Raw genomic sequence first — 13,173 nt, 5'->3', positions numbered from 1 at the left:
AATAATAACTGAAGCGCTATCACTAATCTCAAAGATAACATATCTGAAACAAAACACAATCATACTGACACCTCTTAGGGTAATCCCTCTATTACTCTTTTCAAAATCAATTATACTGTTTAAAATGCAAAACTTCAAATTTTTTTCTTATGTATCCAGTCAAAGAAAACTTTCTGAAAGAAATAGGAAAGAACCTTGTAAACTTAGGGTATACCTCCTAATTGCTTGCTCAATCAAAAACAACAAAAGCTTTTACACATCATTGTTTTTTTAAAACAAACTTTCAAAAGAATACACTTTATATATATCCAAACAAGGATCATTACGAAGTTAAAAATATTTTTCGAACCATCAAAATATCTTTCGAAAGATAAATACTTTGTATACATCCGCACAAGGATCATTACAAAGTTAACTCTTTACAAAATATTTAAAACCACATACAAGCATTTCAAAGCAAGAAAAACGATTCAAACAAGTGAGCTAAGCAATTAAGAGCCCATGGATAACCATGGATACAAAGGATGCTAATACCTTCCCTTTGTATAACCTACCCCCGAACCCAAAATCTCTTAAAGGTCTTTTTCTGTTTCTTTTATAAACCTTTCCTTAATTGGATAAAATAAAAGTCGGTGGCGACTCTCTAATTTTCACAATTCAAAATAATAAAAGAAGAGTCAGTTCGCGTCCCAAAAAAACTGAGGCTTATAGTATGTCATATGTTATGCATGCATTCATACTCATTTTGGTGGCTGAATCCAGGTGATGTTTTGGATAAGTGGATAGCATAATTCTAATTGTGTGGAATTAGTGCTGACATGGCCGTATCTCGGTGATGTTTAGATCGGTCAGATGGGTTAATCCCATGACGAATTGGTACCACATGCATAGTTTCAGTGCATTGTATATATATTTCTATAACATGATTGGAAGATTTCCAGTGTTATTTCATAGTGATGTGGTTAATTGTATTTGGTGTGGTTGATGAATGTTTTCTGAAAATCTAAATATATTGTAGTTGGGTGAATAATGTGCTTATGATGTTTTATTTTTTATGAACTTATAACATTTGTTAATTCTGAATGAGACTCATCCTTATTGTTAACATTTTTCAGATTGAGGAGTAGCGGCTATTGAGCTTGATAAGGATAGGGTATAGGCTAGTCTGTTAGTTGCGTCGGTGTCATACTCTGATTTGTAACACTGGGGAACGCTAGGTTAGAGTTGATTTTTATACTCTTATTTTTGTTGGTTTTGGATTATGTTTAATTGGTTTATGCATCAGTGAAGATTATGCTACTTCGTTTTAAATAAATTCCGCTGTGATGAACATGATTTATTAAAATTAGTATTTCGTTCCTCGTGAAGCATGACAATCGATTGGGGTTTTGTTTATTTTAAAATTGTGACATCCTTGTTTTCATGTTTACTATGAACATTATATTAATTTATGTGGGGATTTATAAGGGTGTTATAATAGTGGTATCAGAGCATAGTTGGTCATTGTGACTAGTGTCTTATTGTTATTATTCCCTTGTATACGACTAGTGTGATGTTTATACTGTCGATACTTGTGTTCTAATGGAAATTGTTTTGTGATTACAGAACAATGGCTGGAAAAGGTGGAAGAAACGATGAAGCGATTGTCGAAGCTTTGGGCATGATTGCTTGTGTGCTGGGAGGGAATCCAACAGAGCTGGACTTGGTGCTAACAGACAGCTGGGAGAATTTCAGAGGAACAATCCTCCATTGTTCAAAGGCACTCACAATCCTGATGGTGCTCAGAAGTGGATAAAGGAAATCGAAAGGATCTTTCGGGTGGTTGATTTCACTAAGAACCTGGAGGTGAGGTATGTTACTCACATGTTATCTAAAGAAGCTCATGACTGGTGGGTTGCTACTAGAGCTGAACTTGACGCTGATGGTGTAGCAATCACTTGGGTTGTGTTTAGGAGAGAATTCCTAAGGAGGTATTTTCCTGAAGATGTTCGGGGAAGGAAGGAGATTGAGTTCTTGGAGCTGAAGCAAGGTAATATGTCTGTTCCTAAGTATGCTTCCAAGTTTGTGGAACTTTCTAAGTACTATACTCACTACTATAATGATGGGGCTAGAAAATTATCGAAGTGCATCAAATTTGAGAATGGTCTTCGTGATGAGATCAAGCAAGGTATCAGGTATCAGAGGATTTGTCAATTTGCTAATTTGGTGGATTGTAGTAGGATCTTTGAGGAGGATAATATCAAGGTGAAGTCATCTCACTCTCGCGAGTTGGTTGACAAGAAAGGGAAGAAACATATGGACCGAGGTAAGCCATATGGTAGCGAAAATCCAAAAGCTGGTGATTGGAAAAGGCCTAGTGGTGGAGATTCTAGTGCTCCTGTTAGTTGTTTTAAATATGGTGAAGTTGGACATCGTAGGAATGAGTGCAAGAGTGAAGAGAAGAAGTATTTCAATTCTGGTAAAATGGGTCATATTGCTTTCGATTGTAGAATGAAGAGTGTGACTTGCTACAACTGCAATGAAGAAGGTCATAACAATCCACAGTGCACGAAACCGAAGAAGAATCAAGCTGGTGGAAAAGTCTTTGCTTTGTCTGGGTCCGAGACTACTCCTGAGGATCAGTTGATTAAAGGTACGTGTTTTATCCATGGCACACCTTTAATTGCTATTATTGATACCAGAGCGACTCATTCGTTTATTTTGTTGGATTATGCTACAAAAATTGAATTTACAAATATCTGATATATATGGAAGTATGGTTATTGACACTCCTGCGTCGGGTTTAGTGACTACTTCGTTTGCTTGTTTGAATTATCCGATTGATATTTTTGGTAGAGATTTCAGAATGGACTTTGTGTGCCTTCCGTTGGAACAACTTGATGTTATTCTGGGAATGAACTGATTGGAATTCAATCGGGTTCATATTAATTGTTTTACGAAGACAATTATTTTTCTGAAAGCTGCTGGTGCTAAGGACTTGGAAATGACTGCTAGACAGGTGGGCGAGGCGATTAAAGACGTGGCTGCTGTGTTTATGCTATTTGCATCAATGGAATTGAAAGGAAAAGTTGTGAGTAGTGAATTACCGGTTGTACGTGAATATCCAGAGGTTTTTCCGGAAGACGTTAGAGAATTTCCACCTGAGAGAGAAGTGGAATTTGCTATTGAATTGATTCCTGGAACTAGTCCTGTGTTGATGGCGCCTTATCGTATGTCGGAATCTGAGTTGGCTGAATTGAAGAGTCAATTAGAAGAGTTGTTGGAGAAAGAATTCATTCATCCTAGTGTGTCTCTGTGGGTGTGTCGATGTTGTTGGTAAAGAAGAATGAAGGTTCTATGAGATTGTGTGTAGACTATAGACAGTTGAATAAAGTTACTACCAAGAATCGGTATTCGTGACCTAGAATTGATGATTTGATGGATCAACTGGTTGGAGAATGTGTATTCAGCAAAATTAATCTGAGTGTAATACGGTGAACTGACTTTTAATCGAAAAATGTACGGTAAGCAAGAGTCGCCACCGACTTTTATTTTATCCAAATATCGGAAAGGCTAAAAGAACAGGAAAATACCTTTTAAAAAGATTTTGGGTTCGGGGGTAATTATGCAAAGGGAAGGTGTAAGGCACCCTTTGCATCCATGGTTTTCCATGGGCTCTTAATTGCTTTGCTCTTTTGTTTTCATAAATGTAGAAGAAGAAGGAAAGTGGACTTTAGCTCGTAAATGAGCGTAGCCATTTTTGAAGAATTTTGAGAAAGAATATAAAAAAAAACTTTAGAACAAGGCAAAGCAATTAAGGGCAATTTACCTTATAGTTTTGAGAATTAGTTCTTTTAGCCTTTCAGGGTGAAAGGGTCTATCCTTGCCATAAGAGGGCAGAAAGCCTTTCATTTGGAGGTTAAACGATCGTCGTAATGTCGTTCGCCATAAGACTGACCCATGCCATAGAGGGGCAGGTAGTCTAAGGGAAAGACCAGAATAACCTTATTCGTAGGCAACTAGAAGATACCTCAGCCTTTTTCATAGGCAACTTCCGAGGGTCGAGGTCATGTTAGTGTATCGAAGGCAGCATCATTAGGGTCACATGACCTTTATTTATCGAGGCAACATGGCTGAGGTATCCTCGTATTCGAGGGACATGGCTATTCTGCAAAAAACACAAGGCAACAGGCAACATGCAACAGAGAGGTTACCCCAAAAGTGTGTGTGGGTGCAACAATCACGTGATTAATTCAGATATTTTATCTTGTAAATTTAATTATCTAATTCAATTGACAAGGCTTGCACTCCCTAGGATTACTAACCACGCAGTTTAATATGGCAATAACAATAGCAATATGGGGAAGGGGAAAATGAAACCAGCGGATCCCTAATAGGGTTTGGCATAAGTAATAATTAAAACAAAAAATATTAGGGTTAGGGTTTAAGGTTACCAATACTCGTAGCTTTGGCAGTCGACAAACCCTGAAAATTGGACAAGAAAGAAGAAACAGAGGAGTGAGTGCGTTATCGGTTCGAAGGCAAACACAGTTGACCCTAAAAATAAAAGAATAAAGAAATTAAAAGAAAACAAATAAAATAAACAAAATACTTAGCTCGGCATTTGATCTGATATGGTTGGCGATCGGTGGAAGCCTCGGAGGTAAACCCTGAAAAAGGAAGGCAAAGGCAGAAAAGAAGAGGGTGAATGTAGGCACAGTTCAAGAAAAGTTAAGGGCAAGCCCTAAAATCAAAAGGAAACAAAATAGACTTTTAAAAATAAATAGGGTACTTAGCTTTGAGTCTTGATCGGGCGCGTAGTCGGAAGGTATTTGGAAAGTCGACCCTGAAAAGGCATAGAAACAGAAATATTTTCAGTGTAGGACAGGATCTTCGTAAACCTGATTAGGGTACAAAGTAAATAAGAAATACGAACCATTTAATTAATTATTGGTCTCGCGACCTAATTAATTAAATCGGGATAATAAAATTAAATCGAGTGTAAAAATAATTTTTATGGATTTTTTGGAATATGAATTTTATAAATAATATAAATAATTAAATATAAGAAAACAAATAAGTATATAATTAGAACAAACATGTAATTTAAATATTAAATAAATAAATATTTAATAAAATAAAATTATTATAAATAAAACATAATAATAAATATATTATAAAAAAAAGAAAAAAAAATTATATAAATAAATTAAACAAAGGAAATAAAATAAATGAAAACTATGTAAAAGAAAATAAAAATAAAAAATATAGGAAACTCAGCTTATGATTGGATGTGGGCAGGCGTGTGAGGCTTATGGTGCACTGGCGTCCTAGCATGCGTTGGATTTGATGGCCCAGTAATCTAACGGCTGGGAGCGAGAGGTGTATGGTGGTCCTTTTGTATGCGAGCTGCGTGAGATGTTGTAAAGAGAAAATACCAAAAAAGAATGCTAGAGGCAAGGGTCGAACCGCTGACTCTAGGGTGATCAGCAAGCGCTTCTCACCACTCCGACAAACTGCGTTTCACGTTTATTAGGTGCTCCCAACGAGTTATAATAGGAAGCGAATGAGATGGTGAATTTGTGCGCGAAAATTCAAAACGGACCAATGAAACGAAGACAGCACATCATCTTCTTCGCTGTCACCTGCAGTCTCATCTTTTACAGCATTTTTTACAGATTAGCTGTAAAAACGTATATTTATTACACCTGCGAATTATCAAAACCTCACACATGCGCAAAAAACGAATTCTAACACCATAATCCGATTCGTTTTGGCCATACGAATTCAACGACACCTATATCAAAGCCTAATTCGCCCTAAATCAAAAAGTCCCAAATCAAAAGTACCGAACCCTAGCATGGTGAATTCTCGGATGCACACATAACAGGCAAATTACTTATCCAGAATCATTCCAGGCATGGTAACAAACACAAATATACAACTCAAATTCATTGATGAGGCATGAAACGATGTAATCGAAGGATAAAAGAAAAAACACAAACCGTGGGATAACGATAATGATTCTGAGCGCGTTGATTGTAGGTAATGGTCTGGAAAGCTTCAAGAAACACAGGAGAATGTATTGCAATGCTTGGAGCGCTTGGAATTTTCCTCTAACCTTGAGTTCGGTTTCAGAATTTTTGAAAAGTTTAAGAGCTTCACCAAAGCTGTTCTGGCTGCAAAACCGTGTCCAGCAAAATCCTCTAATCCTTGGTCATGTTATGCTTATATAACAAACTGATCTAGGTTAACAAAATTGGAGTGAATCCCTTTAAATCTTTGATTGGGAAATTGATTGAAATATGATTTTTCAATCTTTCTACTTTTGCCAAATTTCAATATTTTTTATCACTCATGAGGAGCACGAATTTGTGTGAAATATGGGATTAAATGATGATTGGATTTGATTCAAATAAGATCTCCATTTGAATATTTGAATTTCATATGATTTATATAAATTAATCATCATTTTAAATGATAAAAAATTCATAAAAAATCAAATAATGTTCAAAATTTCGTGGTGATTGATTTTGAGACTTTAAATGACTTGTCGATCAAGATTGGGTAAAAAGAACTTGGGCCCATTTGCAAAAAGTTTCAAGTTTCTTCACATTTTCCCCTCAAAAATAGTCCAACCTTGACAAGGCCTATCTCTCTCAATTTTTAAGGTATGGAAGTGTTCTAGGGCTTTTTAGAAACCTTAGAGAGTCCTCTAACCAGTGTCTTTGGTCTCATATCAAAACTATTTTCCATGCTCATTTTATGTCCTTTTGAAAAAAGTGTCTTTTTGTTGACTTTTGAAAAGGATCTATAATGTTTTGATCCATATCTCTCAAATGAAGTATTTTTAGACTTGGCATGTGAGACACAATTTTGTAGAGAATCAAATTTACTTTAAAATGAGCTTTGGATGGAAAATTTTGGATGTTCCATATGAGAGTTATGGCTGGTCAAAGTTCAGTTGACTTTTCCTATGCAAAACCCTAATTTAGAAACTTTCTGATTTATTGATTTTTGTTCTTTCCTTGATGAACCATGATCAATTTTTGATCAAATGGTGAATCATACTTCAATATGAGGATGTTGACAAAAAATCAGGAGTTTTGACTGTGGTTTGACTATTGTTTGACTTTTAGATCAACCAGTCGATTATTGATCGTTTGGGCCATTGACTGAGCTATCCTTTGAATCAGGGCTTGAAATTTGGCATAGAGGTTATTTGAATCATATGAAAAGTTATGAGGTCCACTTGGGTTGTCAGAACTTGATTTTTCTCTGAAGAAATCAAAACCCTAGTTTTATAGCCTTTTGTAGAGGAATGTGTCTAGGAGCTTTGTGTATTGATTTGGATTTGTATCAGAGAAATAGTATGGGCAAATTTTGGGGTATGACACTGAGGTCTGGGTTGTAAGTGCAAGCATATACCCATCAATAGTTTTTTATTCATGGCAAACATCTTCATTGAACAAATATCAAGCTACAAGTGAATGATATAAGGAAAAGCAAGATTTTGGCATGTTTGGACATCTTAGGTCGACTCAACACAAGCCTAGGTCGACCTAGAATACTACATCCATCTTGTGGAAGAAATTGGTCCAGTTAGGTCAACCCATTATGTCTCTAGGTTGACGCAAACTGAAGGAAGTAAAAAGGTTTCACTTCTGCTTTATATAGGTCGACTCAACAAACTGCCTAGGTCGACCTAAAACTGATGAAAACCAAAAGAACCAAAGTCACCTGATTTTAGGTCGACCCAGAGACCCATCAGGTCGACGCAACTGAATACAATTTGGAAACTGCTGAATCTGTTCCATTTAGGTCGACCCAAGCAATCGAGTAGGTCGACCTATCTCCTCAAAATTTGCCAAATTATGTGTCTGCCTTCATTCAACTGTGCTAGCACCTATATATATATATATATATATATATATATATATATATATATATATATATATATATCATTTTCAGCTAATTATTAAAGAAAACACCAACAACTGAAATATACACAAAGTCTTCTCATCTTCTATCTTCTTCTCAACTCCAACACAATTACACACAACAATTCTTGTGGTCAGGGTTTGTGATCAAGATTGATAACGTCCTTGGAAAGGAATTGAAGGTTCCTAGTGGGTGAATATTTGTGGGGTTATTGGTGAATAAAATATGCGGATTTTGTCCTCCAAGATTGGTGAATTTTGGGGGTTTTTGTCAAGAGGCTTCATCAACGATTCAGCTGAGTGTAGAAGTTGAAGAACAAGGGTTAGATCAATTCACAACACTACAGAAAGGGAATCAACGACAAGCTCTTGGAAGATACTTGATCTGGCTCAAGATCAAGGGGAAGAAGATACAAAGAATCAACATATTCAGTTTATCATTATTGCTTTGTTATATTCTTTGTATAAACTCTTTTCAATCATAGTGAAAGACATCCCAATTCCCCTTTGGAATTGGGGGAAGATGTAGTCGTAGCGAGGACGATCGACGGACTGCCTGAACAAATATCGTGTTGTTATTGCTTTTATCTTTTCGTTTACGTTGTGCTTAATTCTGGTTATAATAGCAAATCAATCAACGTATCAAAGTGTTAAACTTGTGTGATAAGATTCTGCATAAACATCACAAGTCACCACACATTGATTCATAATTCAATTTGGTCATTATACACGAAGTGTTTGATATATTGCTTTCTTCATTAATCAAAGTCATTGGAAACAAGGTTATCCAAGTAAACACTTAAACAATTTATCGCATTATAACTTGTTGATTCTCTAATAGTTTTCATCTTCACATCATAATCAGTTTTTGGTTTAAAAACATATCTGATCCTTCCCATAGCGGTTCAGAATAGATGCGAGTCGATCCCTAAACGCTCTCGCCATATTTTTTAAAGAAAATCCGAATAAATTCTGAAGTATCTATTCACCCCCTCTAGATACGTAGGCCTAGCGTCTAACAAGTGGCATCAAGAGCTCTGGTTTATTCCTTGCTTCGAGAAACACTTATCAGACAAATATGGCTTCCGGACCTAAAGGGGCTCACAGTAGAGCTCCAGTTTTCAACGGTGAAAACTATGGCTATTGGAAGGATTGTATGTGTGTTCATATCTACTCCATTGATAGGAACATTTGGACAACCATCGTTAATGGTCCTTTTTAAATTACTATGACCAATGTGGCTAGTGCTGTCATTCCTAAACCAGAAACTAGTTGGAATGCTGAAGATGAAAAGAAGTATGGATACGATTGGAAAGCGATAAATATTCTGATCTCAGCTCTAGGAGTTGATGAATACTACTGTGCTTCCCATTGTAAAACTGCTAAGGCTATGTGGGACACATTGAAAGTTGCACACGAGGGCACGAATGATGTCAAACTTGCTAGAATCAACACGTTAACTCAAGAGTTTGAACTCTTTCATATGGAAAGTGGTGAATCCATTGAAAATATGCAAAAGAGATTCGTACATCTTATAAATCGTTTAAATTCTCTTGATAGACCTGTTTCCAATGCAAATGCTATTAACAAAGTTTTAAGATGTTTAAACAGGTAATGGCAACCCAAGGTTACAGCTATAAAGGAAGCAAATGGTCTAAATACCTTAGACATCACCACTCTCTTTGGTAAACTTGAAGAACATGAGCAACACCTTAAATGCCTTGACATGCATGAGAAAAAAGGTAAAGAAGGATAAGAACATGGAGAAAGAGGTAGAGAAGAAGTCAATAGCTCTAAAGGCTTCAAGCTCCAAGACCTCAAAGCAAGAGAAAAAGGATAGTGATACAAGTGATGAGGAAGACTCGAATGATGAGGAAATGGGACTGTTTGTGCGAAGATACAACAAATGCATAAGGAGAAATGGAGCAAAACACCCCGACAAAAGTTTGATTAACTATAGGAAGCAATTCAACAAGTCCAAACAAGATGATAACAACAAAGGAAAATCCAAAGGTCCTTGTTTCAATTGCGGCAAAGTTGGTCATTACAAACCGGATTGTCCATATCTCAAGAAGGAGAAAGACAAGAATCAAAGCAAAACTCACAACAAACCTAGAAGAGCTTATATATCATGGGAAAGTGATTCCTCAAGTGAAGACTCATCAAGCGATGAAGAAGAATCTGCAAACTTATGTCTTATGGATCATCAACACAAGAAAAAGAAACGTGTAAGTCATCTTAAACCTGAAATTATCGATAAGGTATCGCATGCTCAATTAAAATTAGCTTTTGAAGAACTACATAGAGAAGCCTTAAAACAATCTATGTTAGATATTCAAAAGAATAAAATTGAGGAAGATCCTCCATCATGGTTTGGTTGTGAGACACGTCACATTTGGCAAAAAGAGGTAAGAGATCTTAAGGGGAAATTAGATAAGGCTCTACAACCAAAAGTGACTTTTGCGGTTGATCCTAATAAATTCAAAAGATCGTATACTCCTTTATATAGCAAATACACTTTTGTACCAAAAGTATCAACTAGCAAAACACCATATTCTCATCATATTACTTGTTACTATTGTTGCAAAAAGGGACACACCATTGAAAAATGCAAATTTAGGAGGATTCTAGTTTATAAAGGAGTATTTCAATGGTTGCCTAAGTGCAACAATTTATGTACTCCCTACTAAGGACCCAATGAAAATTGGAGACCTTCCACTCTAAATTAATTTTGCAGGAAAAGTGTCTTGACATTGCCGAAAGGTTGTGATTCCTTGATAGCGGATGTTCAAGACACATCACGGGAGACATATCACTTTTTGTTGAGTTTCATGCAAAGAAAAAGGGGTATGTCACCTACGGAGACAACAATCGGGGAGCTATACTTGGTAAAGGAAGTGTAGGTAACCCATCTACCACAACCATATCTGATGTATTACTAGTAGAAGGTCTTAAACACAATATCTTAAGTATTAGTCAATTGTGCGACAAAGATTTCAAAGTAACTTTTACAAATTCTGTTTGCACAATCGAACATATTAAGAAAAGAGACATTGTGTTTAATGGCACAAGAGTAAACAACATTTAATGCTAAAGCGGACGAAGGCATATTTCTTAGTTACTCTCAATCTAGTGATAAACTTGATGAAAACAGAATTATCACTAGAAACAAAGCTAGGTTGGTATCTCAAGGCTACAATTAAGAGGATGATATTGATTATGAGGACACATATGCTCCCGTAGCACGTCTTGAGGCAATTCGCCTCTTACTTGCTTATGCTTGCTCAAAAGACTTTAAGCTATTCCAAATGGATGTTAAAAGTGATTTTCTAAATGGTTATATTAATGAAGAGGTCTATGTAGCTCAACCACCCGGTTTTGAAAATTATAAGTATCCAACACATGTTTACAAGTTGAAACGTGCTTTATACGGTCTCAAACAAACCCCTAGGGCTTGGTACGAGCGTTTAAGCAAATTTCTACTTAGTCAAGGATACTCTAGGGATAAAGTTGATACTACTCTTTTCATTAAAAGAAAAGAAAAAGATATAATTTTGGTTCAAGTTTTTGTAGATGATATAATATTTGGGTCAACTAATGCAAAACTTGTCAAAGAATTTTCTAAGCTTATGCAGAGCGAATTTGAGATGAGCCTCATGGGGGAATTGAACTTCTCCCTTGGTCTACAAATCAAGAAGCTAAGTCATGGAACTTTCGTTAGTCAAACTAAATATTGCATAGAATTTCTAAAGAGATTTGGGATGAGTGAGACAAAGGAGATTGACACACCTATGGCCACAAATGGTAACCTAGACAAGGATGAAAACGGTAAGGAGGTTGATGTAAAATTATACCGAGGCATGATAGGCTCTCTATTGTATCTCACGGCCTCAAGACCGGACATTATGTTTAGCGTATGCATGTGTGCAAGATACCAATCGTGCCCAAAGGAATCACATCTAAAGGATGTAAAAAGAATTCTACGATACCTCCGTGGAACTACCACATATGGTCTATGGTTTCCTAAGGAAAATGAATGCTACTTGGTGGGATTCTCCGACTCCGACTTTGCAGGATGCTAATCTGACAGAAAAAGCACTAGTGGCACATGTCATCTATTCTCAAATTCATTGATAAGTTGGCACAGCAAGAAACAAGTATCAGTCGCGTTATCTACAGCTGAAGCAGAATACGTAGCTGCCGGAAGTTGTTGTGCACAGATATTGTGGCTCAAACAGCAGCTTATTGATTTTGGCATCAAACTTGACCGAATACATATCATGTGTGACAACACAAGCGCCATCAACTTAAGCAAAAATCCTGTTTTACATTCACGAACCAAGCATATAGAAATAAGGCACCACTTCTTAAAAGATCATGTAGAAAAAGGGGAAGTTGTGTTTGAACATGTTGAGAGCAAGAAACAATTAGCGAACATCTTTACTAAACCTCTTGCAACCGAGCCTTTCTTGAACATTCAAAGAAAATTAGGGATATTGGATATCTCTAATTTGAGCTAAATTTGGTTATGTCTATCTAATTATTTTCTCGTCTATCTATTGTTTATGTTCATGCTAACATTCTTCTTTAGTGTGAAGGTAGTACGAAACTGGTCAAGGATCGTGCTACATTGATCAAAGGAACATACTATCTCTTATACCATGATGGCAACATATATGAAAATCGAGAAAGCGGTAACATGTTTGTTGTTCACTTCCAAAAATATTATTGATTCTGTAATATGCAATCAATTAACATGATTATAGTGGCATCCTATGTGCTTCTCAATAGTTCTCAATTACATATAGATTGTTCATCATGAGCATAATGTGTCAAGTTTAAGAATCATAACAATCAACATTACATGTGGTAGATTAAGCATGCATATTCAATTCCTGACTATTTGTTGCAATACATGCATTTTGGACCATTTTGAGTCGACCCAAACTGACCTTACGTCGACCTATTGAAGTTTTTTTAAAAAAAAGGAGAAAAGGATTGCCAGTTATGTCGACCTAATCTATCTATAGGTCGGCCTACTCTACTGTCAATTAAAAGATGAAGCTACTGCTTCATTTAGGTCGACGCAACCTTCTCCTTGGGTCGACGTACTGAGACTTAAATTCCCAAATTTGGGACTTTAGGTCGACCCGGGCCATGCATCTTTTATCTTCATTCATTCATATTGCATCTTCCTCTTCCTCTTCCTTTTCCTCACTCTGGATTGCATGTTGGAGCAACATGTGTTGACGCA

At 36.3% G+C, this 13,173-nt stretch overlaps 1 protein-coding gene across 1 annotated transcript in view; it reads left to right on the top strand.

Annotated features, from left to right (window-relative positions):
* The first annotated feature begins 2,295 nt into the window (after positions 1-2,295).
* The window catches only part of LOC131597150 (zinc finger protein GIS2-like), a 35,828-nt gene continuing 24,950 nt past the window's right edge, over positions 2,296-13,173 (top strand). The window contains exons 1-2 of the mRNA XM_058869861.1: positions 2,296-2,632; positions 2,961-3,109. Of these exons, the coding sequence (XP_058725844.1) occupies positions 2,296-2,632; positions 2,961-3,109 (486 nt within the window). The remainder of the gene's footprint in view (positions 2,633-2,960; positions 3,110-13,173) is intronic.

Source organism: Vicia villosa, linkage group LG4 (genome assembly GCF_029867415.1).
Source record: "Vicia villosa cultivar HV-30 ecotype Madison, WI linkage group LG4, Vvil1.0, whole genome shotgun sequence".
NCBI classification, from domain to species: domain Eukaryota; kingdom Viridiplantae; phylum Streptophyta; class Magnoliopsida; order Fabales; family Fabaceae; genus Vicia; species Vicia villosa.
This window is presented reverse-complemented; position numbering and strand designations above follow the sequence as displayed.